The sequence below is a fragment of the Stegodyphus dumicola genome, chromosome 4 (assembly GCF_044657685.1).
Source record: "Stegodyphus dumicola isolate Sdum_Otavi_A_Nest chromosome 4, ASM4465768v1".
Lineage (NCBI taxonomy): Eukaryota > Metazoa > Arthropoda > Arachnida > Araneae > Eresidae > Stegodyphus > Stegodyphus dumicola.
In genome coordinates this window covers 121,869,257-121,894,626 of record NC_140771.1, presented here as the reverse complement: position 1 = coordinate 121,894,626, position 25,370 = coordinate 121,869,257, and the positions used below count along the sequence as shown (strand labels likewise).

At 34.4% G+C, this 25,370-nt stretch overlaps 1 protein-coding gene across 3 annotated transcripts in view; it reads right to left on the bottom strand.

The window, feature by feature from the left end:
- LOC118201099 (receptor-type guanylate cyclase Gyc76C-like) overlaps positions 1-25,370 on the bottom strand; it is a 1,003,202-nt gene that overhangs the window by 347,381 nt on the left and 630,451 nt on the right. For all 3 annotated transcript variants that reach the window (XM_085815395.1, XM_085815398.1, XM_085815396.1), the window contains 2 exons: positions 23,605-23,713; positions 9,888-10,043 (listed from right to left, as the gene is read on the bottom strand). In XM_085815395.1, the coding sequence (XP_085671521.1) occupies positions 9,888-10,043; positions 23,605-23,713 (265 nt within the window). The remainder of the gene's footprint in view (positions 1-9,887; positions 10,044-23,604; positions 23,714-25,370) is intronic.

Here is a 25,370-nt window from a genome sequence, read left to right as displayed (position 1 = left end):
TTTGGCCAAATGTAGTATTCAAAATTGGGGTGCGCATTAGATTCGAGTGCAAAGTTCGCCGATGACGTCAACCAAATTTCTCGACTACATTTACCGTTACATTTATCGTTGACACATTATTGCATAGAGGATACAAACCGCAGAGTACGTAGTCACGAAATGGAGGGCAAACAGAGAAGAATGTCATATGACGCTACTTTCAAACGTAAAGTAATTCTTTATGCTGAAAAAAATGGCAATTGAAAGGCAGGGAGAGAGTTCAACATAGCTGAGAGCAATGTTCGCTTGTGGCGGCAACAGAAATTGGCACTGTTTGCAACTAGAGCTAGTAGAAAGAAATTCACTCGCCCTCGCAAAGGAAGATACCCTAAAATTGAAGAAAAAGTTTTGGAATTTGTACGTGAAAGGAGGAAGAATGGACAACCTGTGACTAGTGACACCATAAGAAATAAAGCAAAAGAGGAGGCTGAAGTTCTTGGAATACCGAAACAAGAGTTTAAGGCTAGCCGTGGATGGGGGATGGGTGGATCGGTTTATGAAGCGGATGGGTTTATCTCTAAGACGCCGTACAACAATATGCCAATAGCTTCCTGCAGATTTTGAGGGAAAACTACTAACATTTCAGCGGTATGTCATCACACTTCGGAAGGAAAAGAATTTTTCAATGGGACAAATTGGCAACGCTGACGAGACGGCAATTTGGTTTGATATGCCTCGTAACTACACCATTACGGAGAAGGGGACTAAGGAAGTTATCATCAAAACTTCGGGATGTGAAACACAACGCGTAACATTCATGCTGGCAATAACAACAGACGGATGCAAACTTCCCCCTTTCTTAATCTTCAAACGGAAAACATGCCCTAAAACCCCTAAGAATGAAAAGCTGTTCCCAGATGATGTCCTGATTCGAAACCAAGAGAAGGGGTGGATGACGGAATCATTAATGCTTGATTGGCTCCGAAATGTATGGAAACGCCGTCCCGGTGGGCTCTCTAATCCACCATCAATGCTTTGTCTGGACGCATTTCGTGGTCATCTCACCGACGACGTAAAAAAGAAGATGCACAGCCTAGGCAGTGATCTTGTTATCATTCCTGGAGAGATGACGTCTGTGTTACAACCCCTGGACGTTAGTATAAATAAATCTTTTAAGGGGTACGTTCAGGCGGAGTACGAAAAATGGTTTTGTGAGCCAAACCGTGTATTGACCCCGACAGGAAAAATTAAGCGTGCTGCACCGCACATTGTTGCACACTGGGTTTCTGCTGCCTGGAAAAGCATCGAAGCACCAATGATTGTGAAATCTTTCAAGAAATGCTGCATTTCAAATTCATTGAATGGCAGTGACGATGGCGTGCTCTGGAACGCCGAGGATGACGATGACGATAATGAGGAAAGAAGAAATGAATCTGCTTCTGACGAAGAGAGCTGCGAGGATTCCAGTGATGAAAACATTAGTGAATAAAGACGTTTACTATTAATCACTGATTGTAGAAACTGTTAGCTAGATAGAAATGTTACGATTTATTTCATGTTCATATTTTACGATAGGTACCGTATATATGGTAGTGCTAATTAACAATAATTGTTTCACATGACAATAGCCCATTAATAGGTTAATTCTATGTTCTGCTACTTTATGTATAAATCCATTGTTATATAAAATATGGTATCTAAATTTAAATAAAATTATCATACCATTAATTGATAGTTTATATACAAATCCATTGTTGTATAAAATAAGATTCAATAAATTCCTCATATCATTGATGCGCATTACATTCGCCGACAAACAATTTTTTTATTATTTAAAGTTTTAAAATGGGGATGCGCATTAAATTCGATGGCGCATTAGATTCGCATAAATACGGTAAGCCCGAGAGCATCAGTCCTCAGTTTTTATTACTGAGTTGATTTCGCAGTATTGAGAGATCTCCACGCAAACTTCGCTCTTTAGATGCGCATTGCACTGAGTTGTTTAAATTTCTTGTTAGCTCAAAGTGGTTACTCCTGATTGTATTTTGTCATACTGAGAAGAGCTGTACCAATAATACTATTTGCGCATACTCTAATAGCAGCAGCGCCCCCGAGCGGAGAGCGGCAGAGATAAGATGAAGAGAATGGCTGAGAACCGCTGTGTCAGTGATGTGTGAACTCAGTTTGAAGTTACCAATAAACAATTATAGCTGTGAAAGAGTTAATGTGATTATTTTGTGTAAGAGTATACTTAACATGGACCGTCATGAAGAAGCCAGAGGCCTGTGGATGATAAAAATCTGTTGAATTACGAAGTGCGTATGAGTGACGGTGATTTCCATCGAGTTCATTTAGCGAGTGAGCGATCCCAGTGATTTGAGGTAAGAACAATTACCTTATTTAGCTTTACTTATAGTTAAAGGATGTCTTTGATTGATAATTAAGGAAAGACGAGTTAAAGCTCGTCGCTGCAGAGTTAGGTCTAACCGTTGCGGAAGACGCGAAAATTGTTGATTTTAAAAAAATTGATAGAGAATAGTAAGGTTTTTAAAACCGATCCTGAGTTAGTTAAAAGCGTAGTTGATTATGCGCTTGAGGAAGAGAAAAAACATAAAGCCGAAACCGAGTCAAAAAATGCGTTACAAAAACTCGAAAACGACACAAAGCTAGAGTTAGAGAAAATCAAACTAGCGCAATTGGAGAAAGAACTTGAAATCGCGAATATGCGGAAGGAGTTATCTCGGAATACGTCGTGTTTGACAGCAGAACCTTCAAAGGACAGTTTAGAGAATTTAATTAAAAGCATTAAAACACTATGTATCACAGTACCTTTGAGAGTAGAGTCATTTAATCTTTTTTTACAGTCCCTTGAGAAAGCGTTTAAAACCAAAAGTGTTCCCGATGAGCTAAAATCTGAAATTCTTTTAAATATTCTGTGTGAGAGAGCGAATAATTTAATGGTTTATTTGACTGAGGAAGACTTGCGCAGTTATGATAAGCTTAAGACAATAGTGTTGAAAGAATTTCAACCAACGCCACAAGAGTGTTTAAACAGTTTTCAAAGAGCGCAAAAATTACGTTCAGAGAGTTGTGTACAATTTGCTTCAAGATTAAGCGCTACATTTGAGTATTATTGTCAGTTGCATAAAGTAAGTGATTTTAAATCATGTGAATTAATTGTATTAAAAATATTCGGTTTACTTGATCTCGAATTGATGCCACATATTGCAATTAAACACGGAGAATCATATTTTAACCCACAACAGCTAGGAGGAGAGTGCGATATTTATTTAACTTCGAAGGATAAAGGTAAAAGGGAATATAATGTATTTACAAAACCTTCTAACGGAAACGAAATTAAACGGCATGAAGGTCAAAAACAGCAAAAGGTTCAGAACTCGCGTTTTCAAAAAAAAAAAAAAAAAAAAAAAAAGTCTCGAATGTGTTTTTATTGGAAGGAAAAGATGTTAAATGTAATTTGTGTAAAAATAGTGAAGTCCATACTTTAAACTTTTGTCCGCAATTTAAAAAACGTTCGGTTCATGAAAGAGTAGAAGTTGTTAAAACGAATAAGGCATATTTCAAATGTTTGTCCCCTGAATGTAGTGCAAGAAATTGCTCAGCGAGAGATCACATAATAAATTAATTCATTTTTCAAGACAAAATAAAAATAAGCCCGATTGTAAGACTTCATCGAATGTCCCTGAACCGCATATCAAATTGGTGACCGGATATCAAATTGGTGAAAGAGCAGCTTTTCCCGCCACGCATGAGTCAAAGGTGAATAAATCTGTCGTCACCTCTTTTGCGAAAGCTAACACCAAGAATGTTCTACTGAGTACAGTTCGAGCATTAATTAAAAATAACTGTTCGCAGTGGGAGGAGGTGAGATGTATATTGGACTCAGGCTCTCAGACATGTTTATTAAGTCAACAATGTATGAAGCGCTTAGGATTAAAAATCGAAAAAATAAATACATTAATGTCGTGTTAAAATGATTCGTCAATGGTAGTGAAAGGTCGCGTTACGACAACAATCACAAATAAAAACAGAAGTTTTGAAAAGAGATAAATTTGCTTGCATTAAAAAAACAAATTACAGATCATACCACATCAGGCCGTCAATGTAAATAGTGAGGTTTCAGACTTATTACCATTAGCTGATTACAGTTTTAATATTCCAGGGAACATTGCCATGTTGTTGGGTGCAGAGATATTTTATGAATTATTGAGATCGGGGCAGATTTATGCACAAAATTCAAAATTGCTTTTACAAAATACAGTGTTTGGCTATGTCGCCAGTGGAAGTGTAGATCAGGGAAATGAGTCTAAGATACACTGCGGATTGATACGCGAAAAAGATTTAAATAAAACATTAAAAGAATTTGGGGAAATTGAAAATTTAGATTTAAAATTAAGCAAAAGTAATGAAAATTCCACATGTGAGGAACATTTTGTGCAAACGCACTGGACAAATGAGGAAGGTAGACATGGTAAAAATGCCCCTTAAAGATGATCCTTCGTGTTTAGGTCAGTCTAGGAACTTTGCTCTTAAAAAACTCAGATAGCTGTGGACTCGCTTGTTGAGAGATCCAAATTATCTCTCTATATATCGTGACTTTATTCATGAGTATATTCAACTAGGACATATGAAGGAAGTTAAAGAAGAGAAAGAGCCTGAAATGGCATATTATGCAACACATCATAGAATATATAAACCAGAAAAGACTAGTACTAAATTAAGACACAATAACACGCCGAATAAATACTAATTCAGAAGTCAAACAACAAAAATCAGCGTTATATTTACCAAATTTTCACAGGACTAGTTTCGATGGCCTGTGAAAATTTGGTAAATATAACGCTGATTTTTGTTGTTTGACTTCTGAATTACTAAATTAAGAGTTGTGTTTAACTGTTTAAGTTTAACAACTAACGTTATTTCACTCAACTCTCTCCAGTATAACGGTGGAGTTATACAAAAAGATTTATTTTCGATAATGACCGGATTTCGAATTCACGTATATACCTTAACGGCCGATGTGAAAAAAAAATGTATAGGATGACTTTGATAGATGAAAGTCATCACAGCCCTCAAAGAATCCTATGGAGTAATAGTGCTAATGAGCCACCAAAGACCTATGAGGTGGTAACCGTTACGTATGGTACGGTCAGTTCTCCCTTCTTAACAATGAGGACAGTAAAACAGCTTTCATTAGACGAAGAGAGTAATTTCCATTGGCATAAGCATTCCATTCCATAAGTTTTCCATTGGCAGCACCTGTGTTACGTGAAAATTTTTATATGGATGATTTGTTATGCGGAGTCCGACGTTAAAAGAGGCTAAGGAGTTACAACAGCAGCTTATATCGATTTTGCAAAGAGCAGGCATGCAGTTGCATAAATGGTGCGCGAATCATTCGGAACTTTCTTTAAACCGGAAAGAATACAATTTCTCCGATCCAACTGAAACGAAAACCTTGGGCGTGTCATGGAATCCAATAAAGGATTGCTTTTCATTCAGAGTTAAAGTAGAGCCTAGTGTATCATATACAAAGAGATGTGTCTTATCGTCTATTGCCGGAATATTTGATCCTTTGGGTATTCTTGGTCCAGTTATAGCCAAAGCAAAGATTTTCATGCAGAAGCTGTGGCGTCTTAAAAATGATTGGAAACTTCCTACGGCTGAAAATCAGGAATGGCATCACTTTCTGGTTAAACTAGAGAGCATAAATAGTATCAATATTGACAGACGTTTAGTGATTGATCAAGCTAAAGCAGTTGAGATCCATGGTTTCGCCGACGCTTCTGAACGCTGTTTCGGAGCAGCAGTTTATTGCAAGTCCATCGATTCTTCTGGGAGAACACTGGTAAAATTAATCTCGAGTAAATCAAGAGTTGGTCCTTTTAAAAGCCTAACGATTCCCAGGCTTGAGCTATGTGCAGCTGTCTTATTATCAAAGTTGGTGAAAAAAGTCCTTATCGCCTTGACATTAGAAGTGACTCAAGTCTTATTATGGACAGAGCCAATGATAGTTCTCGCATGGATACAAAAGGAACCTATGGACCTTAAGACGTTTGTTCAGCATAGAGTGGCCAAAACTCAAGAACTTTCATCTGTTCAACAGCGGCATCATGTGATCGGATCAGAATCCGGCGGATCTCCTATCACGGGGTGCAGATCCCGATAAACTAATGCATCATAAATTGTGGTAGTGTGGTCCAGCGTTTATGGTGGACAGTGACTATCCAACTCAGACAGTAACTATCTCGGATAAAAGTGAGGAGTTCAGTGCCGAACTCAAAACCCCATATCATAAAGACTCTAAAGACACTTTACCAGTGTTGAATGTGACTGTGAATAATTGCTTACATAATTTACTTAAATTGAGTAATAATTATATAACTATTTTACGTGCTGTTAGTTATATTTTCAGGTTCGTGAATAATTTGAAAAAGCCCTTAGACAGATTGTTAGGACCAATTAGTGTACAGGAAATAACCAAAACAGAATTGTCCCTGATAAGAGTAACTCAAAGTGAATGCTCTGGCGAAGACATCTGCCTATTAATAAGGCACGAAACTGTCTTACATAAAAGCAAGTTAAAGAATCTGAATGCCTTTCTGGATTCTGATTTAGTTCTCAGAGTAGGAGGCCGTTTAGATAAGACAAATCTTACTTATTTTGCTAATCATCCGGCAATATTACCTAAAGTTCACAAATTTACTTTATTAGTTATTAAATATTATCACAAAAGATTTTTACATGTTGGCGCAACCGCATTATTAAGTCACGTGCGCGAAACGTTCTGGCCATTAAATGGTTGTTCTATTTGTCGTAAAGTTGTACATGATTGTATTGTATGTTTTAAAAACAAACAAGTTGTGTGTAAACAAATAATGGGAAATCTCCCATCAGGCGGAGTTGTACCAGATTATCCTTTTAATTGTAGTGGAGTGGATTTCTGTGGTCCATTTTTTATAAGATATCGTAACCAAAGAAAAGGAATTTTACATAAAATATATGTTTGCATATTTGTATGTTTTGTGTCAAAAGCAGGTGTATTCAAAAGATGTATTTCCAAAATCTGTGTTTTACCTATGTTTGAATGAAAATTGTTATATATTAAGTGTATAAGAGATATTGTTTTATATTGTGTATATGTTAACTTTTAATGAGAATTATTTCTTGTGTTATGTATTGTATTATGGCTAAAGTACTATATGTTACATAGTTATGTTACTGAAGTGTTATCTCTACATATAATAAAAGAAAGATTCTGTCTGTGTGTGTGACTTTCGTTCGTGCTGCGCGTAAGGTAATAGACCCACGACAACGAAATTTGGTACATAGGTGCATCTAGACAAGAGCCAGTGCACCTCGAAGAGATTTTTTCGAAATTAGAATTAGAATTTTTTTAATTTTATGTTTTGTGACGAAATCGCGTCATTTTGAGACATAATGGGCTATAGGAAAGACATAATGGGCTATAGGAAAGCGAGATTTTACTCTACACACTCCATTTTCACATCGTCATGAAACGTAGGCACTTAGCTATTTTACGAACTTAAAATAAATTTCATGTTTCAATAAATCCATTAAATTGAAATTTATTTAACAAAGGGAGCTTAACACCTTTTCAACGGGATTTTTTCTAAAAGAGTCTATTTTTAAAAATGTACAGAATATTTTTCTTTCATTTTTGGACACGTTAAACTTTTATCCTTGCGACTGCTTTTACAAAAAGAATTTTGGAAAAATGATAATATTTTGTATTTTTAAAGAATTTTTTAAATGAAGCTTCCGAGTATACTTCTCATATCTCACGTCTTTAAAAATGTGATTTTGGCAACAATTTTCCTGTCTTATTGTTATTGATAGATTTTTGATGAAATCGCATCATTTTGAATAGTTTCATTCTTTTAGAAATATGGGTTTGGCATCAATTTTCATCGTATTTCTTAATTCACTGTTTTTAGGAGATTGGCATATTTCATTGTCATTTATATATATATATATATAATACATTTTTATTGATTTTTTTTTATAAAGTTGTTCTGCAGAGTAAAATTCTGCGCAGAATTTTATGTTTTTTTAGCTGCTTTCATGTTATTTTTTGCTTATTTCACTGTTTGTAAGATATTGAAATGTTTTGCATGATTTTTTTTTCTTCAACGGAAAGTTGGTTAATTTTTTATTAGGATAATTAATATTTGTATTAAGGGATATAGCTTATTTCATTGTAATCTTTTTCTCTTGAAAATATAAGATAAAATACAATTAATTATACTTTGCTTTTCAGAGTTTTTTTGTTTTTTGTATTCTTTTATGTTATTTATTGCTCATTTCACTGTTTCTAAGATTTTGAAAAGTTTTGAGTGATTTTTTTAGGAAACAAAGTTCTTAACCTCCTTTATACCATTTGAGTTCTTAAGATTTTGCAAAGGAAAGTTGGTTAATTTATTTATTAGGATAATTAATATTTGTATTAAGGGATATTGCTTATTTCATTGTAATTTTGTTATACGTAATAACTTTTTTTATGAAGTTGTTCTTCAGAGTAAAATTCTATGCAGGTTTTAAATTTAACGTTTGGTGTTCCTTTCAGCCATTTCTCCGGCACATTTAGCCAGACGAAGGCTGGCAGCGAAGCTGCTAGTAGTGTTATAATTTGTAGAAATGTCTCATATAGTTTAGTGATTGAATGTTTTATAAATATTTCAATGCCGGGGGGGGCATGTTTGCGCATGCTTTAATAGCAGCAGCGCCCCCGAGCGGAGAGCGGCAGAGATGAGATGAAGAGAATGGTTAAGAACCGCTGCGTGAGTGATGTGTGAACTCAGTTTGAAGTTACTAATAAACAACTATAGCTGTGAAAATGTTAATGTAATTATTTTGTATAAGAGTATACTTAACAAATACCATCCTAGAGAATATTTCTGTGCAAAGTTACAGAACTGTGTTTCTTTTCGGAAGATTATTATCGGTTCTGTATGCATTCGATACATTACAAAGCCATACACACGTAACGATATCACTGCCGATTATATCACTGCAAATCGGAGGAGATTCTTTCTCGCATAATAACGATGATATTTCGAAATAAATTCTGTGATTTATTGACATAACACCTCTCTGATGATTATGAACACTATAAATATAAACAACAGAATATTTTGAACAAAACTGCAGATTTTATACACGCCATAATCAGACTCCACCGCCGAATGTAATCATATAAAGCAGGCTGTTTACTTTTCAATGTAACATTCTTGGGAACCAGGCATTACAAACATATTCATTTAAAACTACTAATTAAATATCTAATTTCTAATACATATCCTGCTCTAGAACTCAAAATACATGTCAGCTTAATAGAATCTCTTGTTTCAAACTTCGCAGTTCAGTCATCTAGCATATAATATTTATTTTCTGACAGTTAATACTAATCACCCAGTTCTTATTTTTAAAACTATTTTCAGAAAGAATGAAATGCGCCCTTAAATATGATTCATAAAAAATTTCAATTAAAAAGGAATTATTTTATTCAGTTAGATATAAATTTTACTTGATATAAATTTACTTATTACATAATAGCTTGCTTACATCTTCTACCCTGAATTGTTTAAATAAATTGTGAAAGCGAAATTTTTCGAGAAATCGTTAGTTCTTCCCAAACGTTGAAAGTTTCGCGAATTTTGCCTTTTCATTTCCCGATAAAAGTACTGCCCTAATGTTAATTCATTTCATCCACTGAAATATAATACTAATAATCCTCAATCTAACGTAAGCCTGACATCAATGTGCATAGGTCTCTACTAATAAGTACAGAACAGAATATCATAATTTACTACAATTTTTCCCAATGCATATGTTTATGCATTTATGTGAAAAAATATAGCACTTACCAGTTTCATCTCTTTTTTGATACAACGAGTGATATCGACCTTCTTGCTAAACCTTAGTTGTTTCACAGCAATGATAGTTCCTTTAAAAACTGCTGTATGAGTGAAAATTTGTTCGATTACTTTTGATTCCACGGAAATGTGACTGGCCAAGCTCATCTAATAAACAGAAAAAGTTCATTGGGTACACTTAATTTATTTGCACATTTCATAAAAAAGAATATAGTCAGTTAAAAATACTAAAAAGATAGTAGATACATATAAAAGTAATACAAATACTAAATAAAAGTAAAAAAATACTAAATACATTGTAGGGTTTATATTTATTTTAACTAACATTTATTTTAAGTTTAAACTATCTTTCCTGTCAAGCCTTACTTTCCCCTGGAACTGCCAATGCCAGAGTATGTAAAGTTTAATAGAACGCGCAAGGATTCAAATTATCAGCGGAAGTATTCTGATTTAAATAGAAAGGAAACGAGTTCGAGGTGTGATATTCTTACTTCACGAGCGCGGAGGTAGTTGGCCAGAAATTGAAGAACCCCGCGTTTCGGCCTGTGTGCTTGCCTGGAAGTAGTGTTAATCGTTCAAGTGATCTTCAAGTTTCCTAAATTAGCAGCGGTATTGTAAAACGCGTGAGTCAGTTACTTTTAGAGAGCCTCGTAGTTAGAGTCTTGTCTTTAGTTTCTTTTAAGGTTATTATTTTTATTTGACCGCCGAGTTGGCGAAGTTTGTGAGCGTCAAGAGCACGCACTTGTAATTTATTACGTTGAATAAAAAGGGACTTAAACCCTTAACAAGACTCTGTCTTTTATCCAGTTTTCACAGTCACCTCTTGGTTGCGTGCAAGTTGGAGGCGCGCAACGCTACATTGGCGCCCGAACACTTATCGAACGGAAATGGCCGAAAATTGGATGGAAACCGCTGGACAACACCAAGAAATGACAAGCAATTGGAAGGAATTGGATACCTGGTCCAGACTTTGAGAGCGTCAATCAAGCCAAACGTCCATTTCGACGGAAATATTCGGTGGCGGTATTTCTAGAAGGTCTAGAAAACCACTTTCAGCTCTACCCTGTTTCTGAAAGACAAAAAGTTGCCATCGCCACATCCGCACTAAGAGGACAGGCCGCGCTATGGTGGAAAATATAGGCAAATTTTTATTAGGGGAATTTGGAAGCCAGACATATACATTTGAAAATTTCAAAAAATCGTTAGTAAAGGTCTTCCCCTTAGTGAAAGATCGAGCACAGCTGGAAGCCGAACTATATAGTTTCTATCAACGGGATATAGAAGAATTGACGGACTTTATTCTACGAAAAATTAAGCTGACGGATATGCTGTATGGGAAGAAACCCGATGCGGAGATTATTGAAATAATCTTACCAAGATTGTTACCCGCTGTTCAAGACTACTTTGAAATTAGAAACCCAAGCATATTGCATGAGCTCTTCGAATTGGCGGTGAAGTTTCAAAATCGCAGAATAGCGGAAAAAGCCAGAGGGGCAACGTATTCTCAAAGTACCCGAAGGAAATCTTCAAATGAGGAAACCAGAAATGGAAATTGCTCTTATGGGGGAAAGATCTATCAAGCTAACTCATCGAAACTCGAAGGTCAAGACCCCCAAAAAAATTCGAAAATAAACATCCGCGTACCCAGAAGGCACAGATTGAAAGGAAAGCTTTAAACGAGTAGAGGGGCCTGTGAAAGGGAGGGTCCAGACCCCGGAATTTTAAAAAAACCCCCTCAAATAGACATTTAAATACGGTCATCGTAAAAAACTCACATCTACCAAGTATACAAGTCCTGGTTGGCGATGTACCAGTAGAAGCCCTCATCGATACAGGAGCAGAAGGAAATTTTATGAGTGAAAATTTCTTCAAAAAGAATTTTTATAGGGTACGATTATTTAAAACCAAAAATACGGAAATTATAGCGCCGCAAGGAAAAACATGTCACTGCATCGGGAAATTATCATTAAACTTACAGGTAAAAGAGGAAAGCCCCAAAGTATTAATTTTTATAGTGAAAAATCTGCAAAATCCTCTTATTTTAGGTATGGAGTTTTTAAGGGCCGCGAGGGCCAAATTAAATTTTCAAGACAGTTTCCGTGGTGTTGGAGATGGACCAGAGGATGGTGGAACCTGTGGAGACACCGCAAGTGGACCTTAGCCATCTGAATGACCATGAAAGGCAAGCAATACAGCAAGTGGTGAGTAATTGTTCTAACTTGTTTTCAGAAAAAACAGGAAATTGTCAAATAGTCACGCATAAGATTCAATTAAATGCCGAAAAACCTTGTAGGACTAAACCTTATCGGTACGACGAACAAAAAGACGTAATCATCGAAGAACATATTCAGGGGATGTTAAAGAATAAAATAATAACGCCCATAAATAGTGAGTACGCGAGTCCAGTCGTACTATGTAGGAAAAAGAACGAGTTTCCTCCTTCGGATAAAAGGGCTTGGAGGTTTGCTATTGATTACAGAAAACTAAATAGTATTACTAAATTTCCAGTTTACCCTTTGCCGGTTATAGACGAGATCATTAGACAGATCAAATCGACAAGATACATGTCTACTTTGGACTTAACGTCTGGCTACTATCAAATAGCTATGAGACCCGAAGACATACATAAAACCGCGTTTATAACAAAATCGGGCACTTATGCATTTTTACGCATGCCCTTTGGGTTGTGTGGGGCCCCATCAACATTCCAGAGAGCTATGGACATTGTTCTAAAGCCTGTCCTAGGAAAATCAACTTTAATTTATCTAGATGATATAATTAAACGAGTAGTACGTTGGAACAACACATTAATGATCTAGAAGAAGTTTTTAAATTGTTAAAAGAGGCCGGTCTTACAATTAACGCCTCAAAATGCAAGTTCGCAACTAAAAAACTTAAATATCTCGGTTATAAAATTTCGCAAAAGGGTATAGAAACGCAAGATTCAAAAATAAAAGCTATCAAGAATTTTCCACCGCCCAACACCGCCAAGAAACTTTCTTCTTTCCTTGGCTTATGTTTCGATATATCGATTTTTCATAAAAGATTTCGCTAATATTGTTGAACCACTCTTAGTAATCAAAAGAAAAAAGGGTAAATTTACGTGGACAGCGGAAGCAAACACAGTTTTTGAAAGATTAAAAGAAGCGCTCCTTAATGCCCCTGTTTTAAAATTCCCGGAGGGTGACGAAAACCTGGAAATTGCAGCAGATGCGTCGGACTATGCGGTGGGTGCGGTTCTTATGCAAAATAGCCATCCTCTGGCATTTTTTAGTAAAACGTTGAATCACACACAAAGGAATTATACAGCTACAGAGAGGGAAACATTAGCCGTATTAATGGCTGTACACAAATTTCGAGTTTATTTCGGCAAAGCGCCAGTAACAGTCTTTTCGGATCATGCGGCTGTTGGTAGACTTTACTCGGGGAAAAACCTAACGCCCAGGGTAATAAGATGGGCTTTAAAATTCCAAGAATATAATCTAATAATAAAATATAAACCAGGTAAGGAAAACAATGTAGCTGACGCACTTTCTCGTATAAAACTGGACGATGAAGGAAATGAACTTAAATGTGCTGTGTTGACTTCAAAAGTTTTATATTCTAGAGATACCATTCTTACTGAACTGAAAGCTGATCCTGAATTTGGAAATATATATGCATATTTGAAAGACCCCGAAAGCTTTGAGCACACAGACATCGATGCGATAAGAAATAGAACAGAAAACTATGAAATAATAGATAATTTATTATTTTATACGAAAACAACAAACGAAAATCTTGAGTACAAACCAGTCATCCCAGCCTCGCTTCGATTAAGCATTTTGAGGGAATCACACGACGCGAAAACAGCGGGTCACTTAGGGGTCAGAAAGACTTTAAAAAGGGTACGCTAGGCGGTATATTTCGAGCAATTATACAAAATAGTAACGGCGTATGTCAGGTCCTGCAATCAATGTCAGTTAATAAATGATATTAATTACAGCCCGGCCGGGTACTTAAATAGCATTCGCGCTATATTTCCGAATGAAATTTTAGGCATAGATCTTCTTGGTCCCTTTCCCCAGAGCGAGTTAAATAAAAATCGTTTTCTTTTTGTAATTGTAGATCACTTTTCAAAATGGACAGAAATTGTTCCACTTAAACGCGCGTCAGCCAAAACAGTCGCAGATGCATTCTTACACAGATACATTTTAAAATACGGTGCACCGATAAAAGTCATTAGCGATAACGGAAAACAATTTATTAGTCAAATATTTGAAAACATATGCAATGGACTTGGCATACGCCATATCAAAATGGTTCCGTATAGACCACAGGCAAACATAGCAGAAAGAGTGAATAAAAACATAGTAAAAATAATTCGCAGTTACGTGAGCACACATCACAAGCGCTGGGGTGACTACATAAATGAATTAGCTTATGCTTTAAGAACGGAAAATCATGATACTACGGGAAAAACCCCAGCAGAATTATTTTTAGGCCGAAAATTAATTAAGCCTTTAGATAAATTATTCTTTGTGCAACAAAGAGAGCAAGAGTTTAAACAGAAAGAGGTGCAAGAACTGGTTGATCAGGCGCTTAAAAGCTCGGATACGGCAAGAAATAGGCAGAAAGTATATTATGATAGAAAACGCCGTGAAGGAGATTTTAAAGTTGGGGATAAAGTATTGAAGCGGAAATTTTCTTTATCAAGTGCTCCAGACAATTTTACGGCAAATCTAGCTCCAAAATTTGAAGCTCCCTATGTAATTCAGGAAATCAAAGGAGTAGTATTATATCTTAAGAACGAGAGAGGGGAAATCTGTAAAGCAAGTCCCGACCAGGTGAAAAAATATTATAATCCAAATGATTTTGAAATCCTTAAAAGTTTCTTCCAGGACTCAAGTCTAAACGAAGTAGAAGGTCCAGAAATAACAACAACTATTCCACCACCCAAAAAGCAGAGAACTGAAGAGAGACCTAGCCCTTCTACAACCCGGACGTCGGTATCAAAAAGAAAAAAATAACTCTCAAACTCCAGCGTTTAAGAAAAACAAGAATACAGATGCACCGGGTAGAGAAACCGTGGTAAAGAGCAAAACACCACCTACAACGGATCGCAGGAGAAATTATACATCAAGGAGAACGCACACACGGCCACAGAGTCAGGTGCCAGCACGGCCGCCGTTCCGGAAACTGAAACGGCAACAGGAGCAACAAAAATATCAGGAACAGAAGAAATTCAAGAAGGACTCCAGACCGGAGGACGTCAAGACCAGCCGTCCAATGGAAAAACGGAAATGCCAACAACCAGACGATTACTCCGCCAAGAAGCCAGCATTTAGAGGACGCAAAAGAAAAACTCATGTGGACGACACTCGGAGGTCAGTAAGGAGAAGATTGACGTCCATGAAACCTCTAACTTGGGACCAATATTGCCAAAAAAGAATGACGGAGTTTCAAGCATCGAAAACTCAAAGATAAGTTAAAACCTTCTATATTTTTTTTTCTCTTTTGTTCCGAAATGTTATGTATACGTACGAAGTTCTATGTTTTGACGAAAGTCAATATGTCTCGGTTGAGACTTAGTTTTGTTTTACTTTATTTAGCTAAGGCAAAAGTATTATTTTCTTTAAGTATAAAAGCTAAGAACAATCATTTTCTGTTGGTCGAAAGACTAATTCTGTTATGTTAAAGCCAAAATTTGGCCGAAGATAAAAATAACTTCGTATTCTTGTATTAATAAGAATTTTAGTTTCAGTGCCGCCAGCTTGGCGAAGAATGAGTAAAGTAAAAATTTATTTTCTCTTATTCATTGTATGGTAAATTTTAAAAATTATATGTATTAAAATTTTGTAAATATACGTAAATACTTGAATGTTATGTAAAAGTAGAATTTAGTCTAGAAGCATAAAATTTTAGATGCTAAAAGTAAATGCTCAAAAGCAATGAAGTCAAAATTTAAGTATTAAATTGTAGATAAAGTCATGCTTTAGGGCGAAAGCCTGCATATCTAAAGATGAATGAGGGGGAAGTTAGAATGAATGTGTTTTGTAGGGTTCTCCACCCACACTTGAATATTAAGAGTGTTAAAGTAGCTCATTGAGTTGTAGAATGTCGAGTAAGGTGTGTCTATTTGGTCGTTGAATTCTAACAAATTATGGTGGTTAGGGGAAGTGTTGTAAGACTAAAACACGAATATTCCCGTTTGACACCACACATGGTGGAGAGCCAGGGTAAAGTTAAATTAATGCTTGAAAAATTGAATGAATGTGAAGTAAGCAATAACTAAGAAAAACGAATCGTTTAGAAACAAAAATTTATTCAGTGTCAAGAAAGTGTAAATTATAATGTATTTAGAAAGATACTGATACTTATTCCTTCCAGATGCTGGAAGGAAAAGACCAAGATTGATTGATGAAGTCCAGGAAAAGTTAATGTAAGAAGAGAAAGTTATAAGTATACACAGAATTTTAGTATACAATTTGTTACATAAGATTTTTTTTGTGTAAACGAGGTTCTCGACAGTTAGTTCAGAATTATAGAAACTTATAACAGGTCGTTTGTAGGACCTGCTTCCAAGTTTTCGAAATTCTGGCAGCGGCAAATGTAGGGTTTATATTTATTTTAACTAACATTTATTTTAAGTTTAAACTATTTTTCCTGTCAAGCCTTACTTTCTCCTGGAACTGCCAATGCCAGAGTATGTAAATTTTAGTAGAACGCGCAAGGATTCAAATTATCAGCGGAAGTATTCTGATTTAAATAGAAAGGAAACGAGTTCGAGGTGTGATATTCTTACTTCACGAGCGCGGAGGTAGTTGGCCAGAAATTGAAGAACCCCGCGTTTCGGCCTGTGTGCTTGCCTGAAAGTAGTGTTAATCGTTCAAGTGATCTTCAGGTTTGCTGAATTAGCAGCGGTATTGTAAAACGCGGTTAGTTACTTTTAGAGAGCCTCGTAGTTAGAGTCTTGTCTTTAGTTTCTTTTCAGGTTATTATTTTTATTTGACCGCCGAGTTGGCGCAGTTTGTGAGCGTCAAGAGCACGCACTTGTAATTTATTACGTTGAATAAAAAGGGACTTAAACCCTTAACAAGACTCTGTCTTTTATCCAGTTTTCACAGTCACCTCTTGGTTGCGTGCAAGTTGGAGGCGCGCAACGCTACAACATATAAAAGTTATAGTAAGTTAAATACGATGAAATTCAAAATGGTTGAAGTTCAGATATTTGACAGAATTTTATAAAGAAATTACACTTTCAGTTCTACAACTGACATAAGGCCTCAGAGATGCAAATAATCCCTTCTTTTGCAATAAATGGCATCCAGCAGTTTCAAGTACTGAATGGAGTTCCTAGTATGAAATATTCATGGTAAACTATATTGCAATGTTTGTTCTGCTCGACCAAGATCAACCAGTATGGTAGCGTCGACGTCCTGCGCTAAAACAAGGTTTCTCCTATTTCTATGGGTAAACTGAACAGTTGGATAACATACGTCACTCTCTCGAGTGTTGTAAAGAGAAAAATTTGACATTGAGAGCGTTAACTTCTCTTTCTACTGACCTTAGTTTACCTTGCGTATACCGTAATATGTGCCAGTTTTCCTTAGACAGCTCTCCATGTGAGCATCCCTTGCTTTAGGCAGATAGTATACGGCTGCGAAATCAAATAATTCGACGCATTCTTAAAACGGTGTTTACCATTGGAACATTTAATCATATTTGATTAATATCACGCACTTGCATGAATAAATATTTCTCCAATTCCAAAACAGGCATTCTGCTAAAAATGGCTGGTCAAATGTTTCTTTTTTCACTTTAGTTTCGTTTAGAGCAGGGATGGGCAAACGTTTTCGTTCACGGGCCAAGATAAATTTTTCTAAAATTTTAAAAACAATATATAAGCATTACAATTTAAATATGTTGATAAGAAGAAAGAAATTGCGATTTTATTTTTTAAATTTCCTTATATTGAGATGTACTGATTCTGAGGAACGAGATTAAATGCTCATTTAAAATAACAAAGGCTTCTGAAATAATTCTTCCTTCTTTCTAAGGTTCATAGTTGAAAACACTTGTTCACATATATAAGATGAAGGAAACATAGCGCTGATTTTCTGGGCGTGAGATATTAAATTGGAAAACTTACTTACGATAATGATTTGTAAAACTCTAACTTTAATTCTTGCTGCAAATCCGACCTCACTGCTTCACAATTTACGTTGAAAGGCGTGGTAAAAAATATCCTTTTCTATTTGAATGGCACTGAAATCTTGAAATCTGCGTTCGAACACAAAATGCAATTCTTTCAAGCCCTCCTTATAATTCTTAAACCTCTCTTCGTTTACTGAGGGTATTGAATTTAACTTCGGAAAATGCGACAAATCGATCTTAGCTAGCTGCCCAGCAAACAGATTACGTTTCAGTTTAAAAGCTTAGAGATGGGAGCTGATATCGTCGATAAATTGACTTTTCCCTTGCATCTTGACATTCAGGTTGATCACATGACAACGAAGATCGGTTAAAAATGCAAACACCGAAAGCCATTCTCTATCTTCTAACATTTCGCACTCCGCAGAACACTGTTTCTCATGGAAGAACGACACATTGTCGTCTTTTAGCTGCCAAACCCCCTCGAAAACACATCCTGCGTTAAGCCACTTACTTTCGTGCAATACAGTACATCTGAGTATTCATATTATCAATAGTATCATTTATAACAGTGCTTTCACCCATAGCTATGAGCAAAGTTTAAACTGACCAATCTTTCACTCTAATTGTGATGTCAAATTTTTATCGATCTCTTCGATTCTAGAAGTCGACGTTTTTCGAGATAAGCTTACAGTCTCAAAATTATTTTTCTTGTCTGGACATAAAACATCACAAACTTTGAGTATGCATTGTTTACGTACTCCCCGTCAATGAGAGCTTTATTATTTTTAGAAATAGTGTATGCTACAATATAACTTGCATGTGTAGCTGCTTATTTAATACAGTTTAGGTTCTTGAAAAACATTTTAATATCATACATATCCTGATAATTTTTTGCAAAGACATTCTGCATTTTGTTTTCTTTCATATTCGGACATTGCTTCGTAATTGGAATTCTTATGATTAGAAGTGAAATGACGGAAAATGTATTCTTTGGAGTCTGCTACAGCTTCATTGCAGATGAGACACACTAGTTTATTTTTTATAACTGTAAAAAATATTTCCAGGTCCATTCATGATTAAAAGCACGACACTCTAAATCAACTTTACGTTAAGTCATTTTGCCGATGAATTTTTTTACGAATAACCCAAACAAGCACTAGCTACGCTTCAATAATTTCACCACTATTCACAATGATGGTATATGTCTGCAATCTTTCCATATGGAATCAATAATTTTAGAACTCACACCAAAAGGAAAAGCCGCTGGAGCTTAAAATACGCAGTCTGCCACGTTTGAGGTGTAATTCGCCTATTTTGAATTCCTATATGTCTGCTCCACGAGAAAGAGATAACGCTTGTTGACGCCAATCTATAGCTATAACTCATAAAGACGTTCTGTTTTTAACAATTTGCCGATTGAAAGTTGCCTGTGCTTGCTTATTCTGTCGATTTATGTTTTGTAGGACAAAAATAGAGAAAGAAAAAAATCATCAGTCCTTTTTGAAAAAAAGAAAGAAAAAATAATATTTAAACAAAGTAGAAAAGGGGATGGATATATAAATATATATTTCTTTTAATTTGCCTCGGAGCGGCAAATAAAAATTCTATCCGCGGGGCCGGATAGAACCTTCCTGCGGGCCGTAGTTTTCCCATCCTTGCTTTAGAGCGTAGGTAGGAGACAAAATTTCAAACAACGTCACATCCTATGGCGAAATCCTGCGTCTCTTAAGGAGAACACATTCATGTGATAATATTTATGGCATTATTTAAGAATGAACGAAATTAAGAATTTTTCAAAATGGAACTTATAGTATGCATTCTAAAATTACTATGAAGTAAAAATAATATTAATTTCAGTATAGACCGTTATTGGCTTTGTTAAAAAAATTCCTAAAAATCTAGATTAGTTTTCCATAACGTACACCGCAGTTCTGAAGAATTCAAAGTGATGGAATATCAGGCTGTATTTTCGTTTCTTAGTTGTGTTTTTGCTGGTATGAATACCGCTAAAATTCTTTAACATTCATTTTGTATGATCATATAATATATACCACTTTCAACTTTTCATTTTTCGTGCTTTATAATTATATTAACTATGTCTTTCTTTTTGGTTTGATTGATTCTAAAAAACACATATTTTATTTTCATCTTTTATCCAGGAAACAAATTTTGAGGTAAAACTTATCTTTCTCACATTCGCTTGTAAAAGTGTAATAATTAGCAAAGATATTTAGCCAATTTTATTACATTAGTGCATTTTATAGCTTATAGCACTGGCAACTGAAATTATAGTCATTCCTAAATTATAAATACAAGAAAAATTTATCCAACATTGACCAATATGAAAAAAGCGTAATATTAAGAAGAGAGTTTTAATATATTATATTAAAATATTAAATTAATCTTATTATATTAAAATTACCTGGAGAGCAAAAATTTAAAACATGATAAATATACTTCTTGCCATATCTAATTCATCATATTATAATAAATTAAAGTTTTTTTAATTAATGCTTTATTAAAATTTGACATGCATTGTAGAGTCATTAGGTATATATTTTTGGAAGCAGGAGAATTGAAAAATTAGCAACACCTTCGCCGGGAATCGAGCCGCGGACCTCTGGAAGAGCGTGCAGACCACGACACCACGAAGGCATGCCAAGAAGGTGGAAGAAATACCTTATAGCATGACTATTAACTCACTGAATTATTTAAATAAGGGGAAACGTCGTTCATATACATCTGATTTATACTTTTTTTAATAAGTTTTATACACCTTTTCGCCTTAGTCCTCAGCCATTTCTCTCAGGTTAGTAGCCAAATATTTCATTTCTATAATTCACAATAACTGTTACGTGCCTTATTTACACTGGTATGTTCTCGATGTTCCTTTTCGTAATTTTAAGAATTTCCGAGTCAGTTTTTCAGAAATCTAGTATTCCGTTTAGTAATTTTTGGAAGCTTTGCTTTGGAATACGATGAGAAATAGGAAGACATGGGTATCAAGTCATGCTGAGGGATGGTGTGATATCATAGAATAGGAAAACGCGTCCGATGACCAGACAAGTCAGTAAGGCTCAAATTAAAAGGAAGCATCAGATTTTTACACTTTGAATCAAACAACACCTGAAGAGTTCAAGAAACTAAAAAAATTTAGAATGTGCTTTTTTTTAAAAGTATTTTTGAAAAAAAAAAAAAAAAAAAAAAAGCATTTATTCAAGGCACAAAATAAAAAAGTATGACCCTTCGTATTTATGTATTAAATATTACACAGTTTGAACTCTCGTAATTTTTTCTGTGATGTTACATCACAAAAATGTTAATTATTTTTATTTGTTTTTGTTAATATATGTATGACATTCATAAATTGAAATTTCGATCACATGTCTTTTTCATTTATACGCCTTTTTTAACAGTAGTTTGGAAGACGACGTTTTACGTATTTATTTAATTAAATCTTTAAATATTATAAAGGGCTAAGGTGGTTATGGATTCTTTGAGCCAAATTTCCTTGAATTATCATTTAAAGGAAATTCCAAAAAATTTGGAAGCTAAAGAATTACAATAATACATTTCCAAATCGTGGCCTAAAAGTTATAAAGCTTAGGAAGTGAGAAAGATTTAGTAACCTGTAAAATTCAGAAACCGTCGTGGGGTGTAATATCAATTATTTCTAATCTAAGTTCACCACATTAAAACAGAGTACATGAAAAATCATTTTAAAATTAAATTAACTGTAGTTTACAATATTATACTCGAAACTCGAGCTCTAACTATTGGAAATGTTGACTAAATTACTTATGCTTCCCAGTTGTCGAGTTTCTTATTGTGCGTTGTCTTATAATTCTCGTAACAGTTTAAGGTGGCTCGTAACAATTTAGGTGGCTTTATTTTTAAAAAAGTACCTAGAAACAGGTTTAAAGTAATCTCGAATATAAAAAATATGATATTATTTAAATGATGTTTACAAACTTTTCAAAACTCAAATATTAGTAAGTTATCAAATAGCATGATATACCAAGAAAATTATTGTGCATATAACCTTCATTTCTAATATCAGATGTCTTATCAAACAAATTTTGAAAGTTTAGAATATTTTAGAATTTGAAATTTCGCCAATCAGTAAGAACAGGATCAACAAATCCTATAACAGTGATCGAAATATTCCTGTGGGTTCAGAATAGGAATTTCCTACACCGCTATAGTTTGGAAGTTAAGCTTCAAAGCCAAAGAATCTGAATTTTTTCAGATTACTCCTGATGGCATGTATGTCGTTTGCTTTCACATAAAAACATTTCTGAAATCTTTGAATTCCTCTAGCCCCTAAATATATCTCTTAGATCCTGATCCCATTTTTAAATCACTGATGTCCGAAAACGTGTCTCGTAACATCATGCAATTATAAAAATACTGCTATGAAATCATTGATTTTTCAAAAGCTAACAATACAATGTTATAATATAATAATAATATTAAAGTATTTATCATTTTAGGTATGGAATATTTAATTAAATATTTCTGATATAATAAAAAAAATCTTCTAAATGTTATTCAAGCAATAAGTAGGTATTTTTTTTCTTATTTTTAGAAGAGAATAGAATGCAAAAATCGAAAATAAGGGAGCATAATTTACTTCATTTTCAGCGTTTTTAATTTAATTAATAATAAATACCGTATTTGACCGGCCACACAAAAGGGAAAAAAGTTTCAATAGCGTGGTTTCTTTTAATTCTCATGTTTCGTAAAAGCCAAATAAACAGTTATTGAATGCAATGACCTTCACGTATAAGACGCAGGTAACTTTTTTGAGACCAAATTTAGGAAAAAAAAAAGTACGTCTTATATGCCGTCAAATACGGTAGTTAAAACTTTGATTCATGATAAATGCTTTACAGTTTAATTATTTCAGCTGAGTTCACTGACATTTGACTAAATTTATTATATTACTGATTAAATACATACTGTTGTATACATCTTTTAATGCTACTAAATCCACAGCTAAATCCAAAAACGGTATATGGGTAAATTTTCATATTGTTCCAAAAATGTTATTTGTTTTTTCATAACATGGATGTGATTTGTTTTATGATACATTAAATAGAAAACTAAGAAATTTGTCCAATTTCTTTTCGAAACCTTATAATAATTAACCTTCTTATATAATTAAGGATTTGGAATTTTTTTTAGATTAAAACATAGAGTATAACTTTAAAGTTCCATTTGATAAGTACGTATACTAGGGCGATTATTTAAAAGCAGAGAAAAAAGCAACTTTAATCGCAACTTAGCATATATATATATATTTGTCTAGTTTTAAACTTTTCACTTGACGTGTTTCGCTTCCATTCGTTGACAGCAGTTCAATAAACCGACAAAAATGCAATTGTGGAATTTACCATATTGTGTCATTTATCTCACACCTTACCTGGAAAAAATAAGGAAAGATGAAAATTGAAATTTCACTACATAATACATTTTAGCCGAAACATAACGCAGATAAAATGAAAGAACTCGCAAATGTTTTCCAGGATTTTTTGTTTATCGAAGCCTTCGTAAAGTAATAAATGCGTACCTTACTGGCGGAGTGCACGAGACACATGCCGTTCTGCCCACATTTCTGCACATCTTCCAGCTCCAGCCTCCAGAGCAAACCATCGATTTCTTGCTCGTATTTCCAATTTCTAAAAATAGAAAAGACTTCAGTAAATGTAAGTACACTTCCATTGAGAAGACTTTTCATCACGTTATTTGAAACGATTCAAATGGAAACACATTACTTTCGCTTGGAAAGCGATTAAATTCACTAGAATATCAATTTCGTGTCCCTTCACCTTAATTTAATTCGTGAGCATATAAAAAGTCACAGGTTGGGAAAATATTTTCTCAATATGAAGTTGCAAATTTTTCAGGGAGGATATAAAAATTGAACAAATACTACGACTTCTCTTATATAAGTAACGGTTTTGTTTATCTATATAGAGAGACATTAGAGAAACCGTTAACATAGAAGAGAATATATATATTACATATTGTTTCTTTCAGGAAGGTATATAAAATCATACGTATTAGAAATATATTAAAATACACTCAGAACAAAAAGTTATGATTCTTTAAATAAACCACTGTGTTTGAGAACTAAACAAATTAATAAGCTCTTTAGTTTTGATATATCATTAGATTTACGTTTACAAAATATTTAGTTTTAAATGACACTTTGATACTCGCTTGATCTAGTTACCATATTTTAGCGACTTTATCGCTCGGCCGTTGGTAGGCCCGAGCGGTAAAGTCGCTAAAATCTGGTAGTTCGGTCCAAGGTTCGAATCCCGGCGAATGGGCTGTCAGCGCAGGCGTTTTCGTGATTTTTGTTATGTGCAATATGTATACAAGATAGTTTCCTCAAAACATCCTGCACGAAGGCATCTTTTCCCTTTAGTAGATAGCCCTTGTGTGCTCCGCCATAATTAAACAAACCAAACCAACCGTATTTATTGAAACTGAATGCTAAATGAATTAATTTTCTATAAATTAAGATAATAATTTATTAAAATGATATTCTGGCTGAAATGAATTTCCATCGTCACTCTATTTAAACGCTCGTTTGAAATCTCAATCATGGGAAAAAAATAACGACCGAACTGCTTAGTGTTAGTAAAAGGAACTAAATTTATTAAAGTTATTAATTAATTTAATTTACCGTAAAGTATCCTTTCTGGTAAAAATTACTGCTAAAAATGTTACCTCTCTTATCCTATAATTTTATATGATTTTAGTTCATTTTAAAACGCAGAAAGATTTCTCCCTTTTTTTTGCATTAGGTACAGACACAGATAAGTAAGTTCCTAACAAAATTCCCAAAATATTGTTACGTTTTTTGTATTTAGTTGCTATTTTTAGTAGAACTGTAATTAATGTTTTTCATCTCCCTATGCAATACAGCGAGTGAAGAGTTTTAAGCGAAAGTTACACCGAAAAAAATAAAAATACAGGATTAGCACGTGCTATTAATATTTAATAAATATATATCTCGTAATTGTATTCTTTTGCTTTCCAGAAACGTCGAGAAATTACGAGAAGCTTCACATAACTAATCCAAATGCTTTAAAAAGCCGGAGAAAAACATCTGAGTTTAGTTGTTTACTTATTTGTTGTTGCTGACTCTATCGAATTCGCGGTGAGATCGGATTAGCTTTCTCTGCACTTTGAATTGTGTTCTATTTAACGTTTTAGTAGTTTAAAATATAATTACTGTGTGATATTGTGATATTGTACGAACATCTGTGACGAAAAATTTCTGGATTTTGTTTTATTTCTTGCGATAAGAATACATTTTGTTTA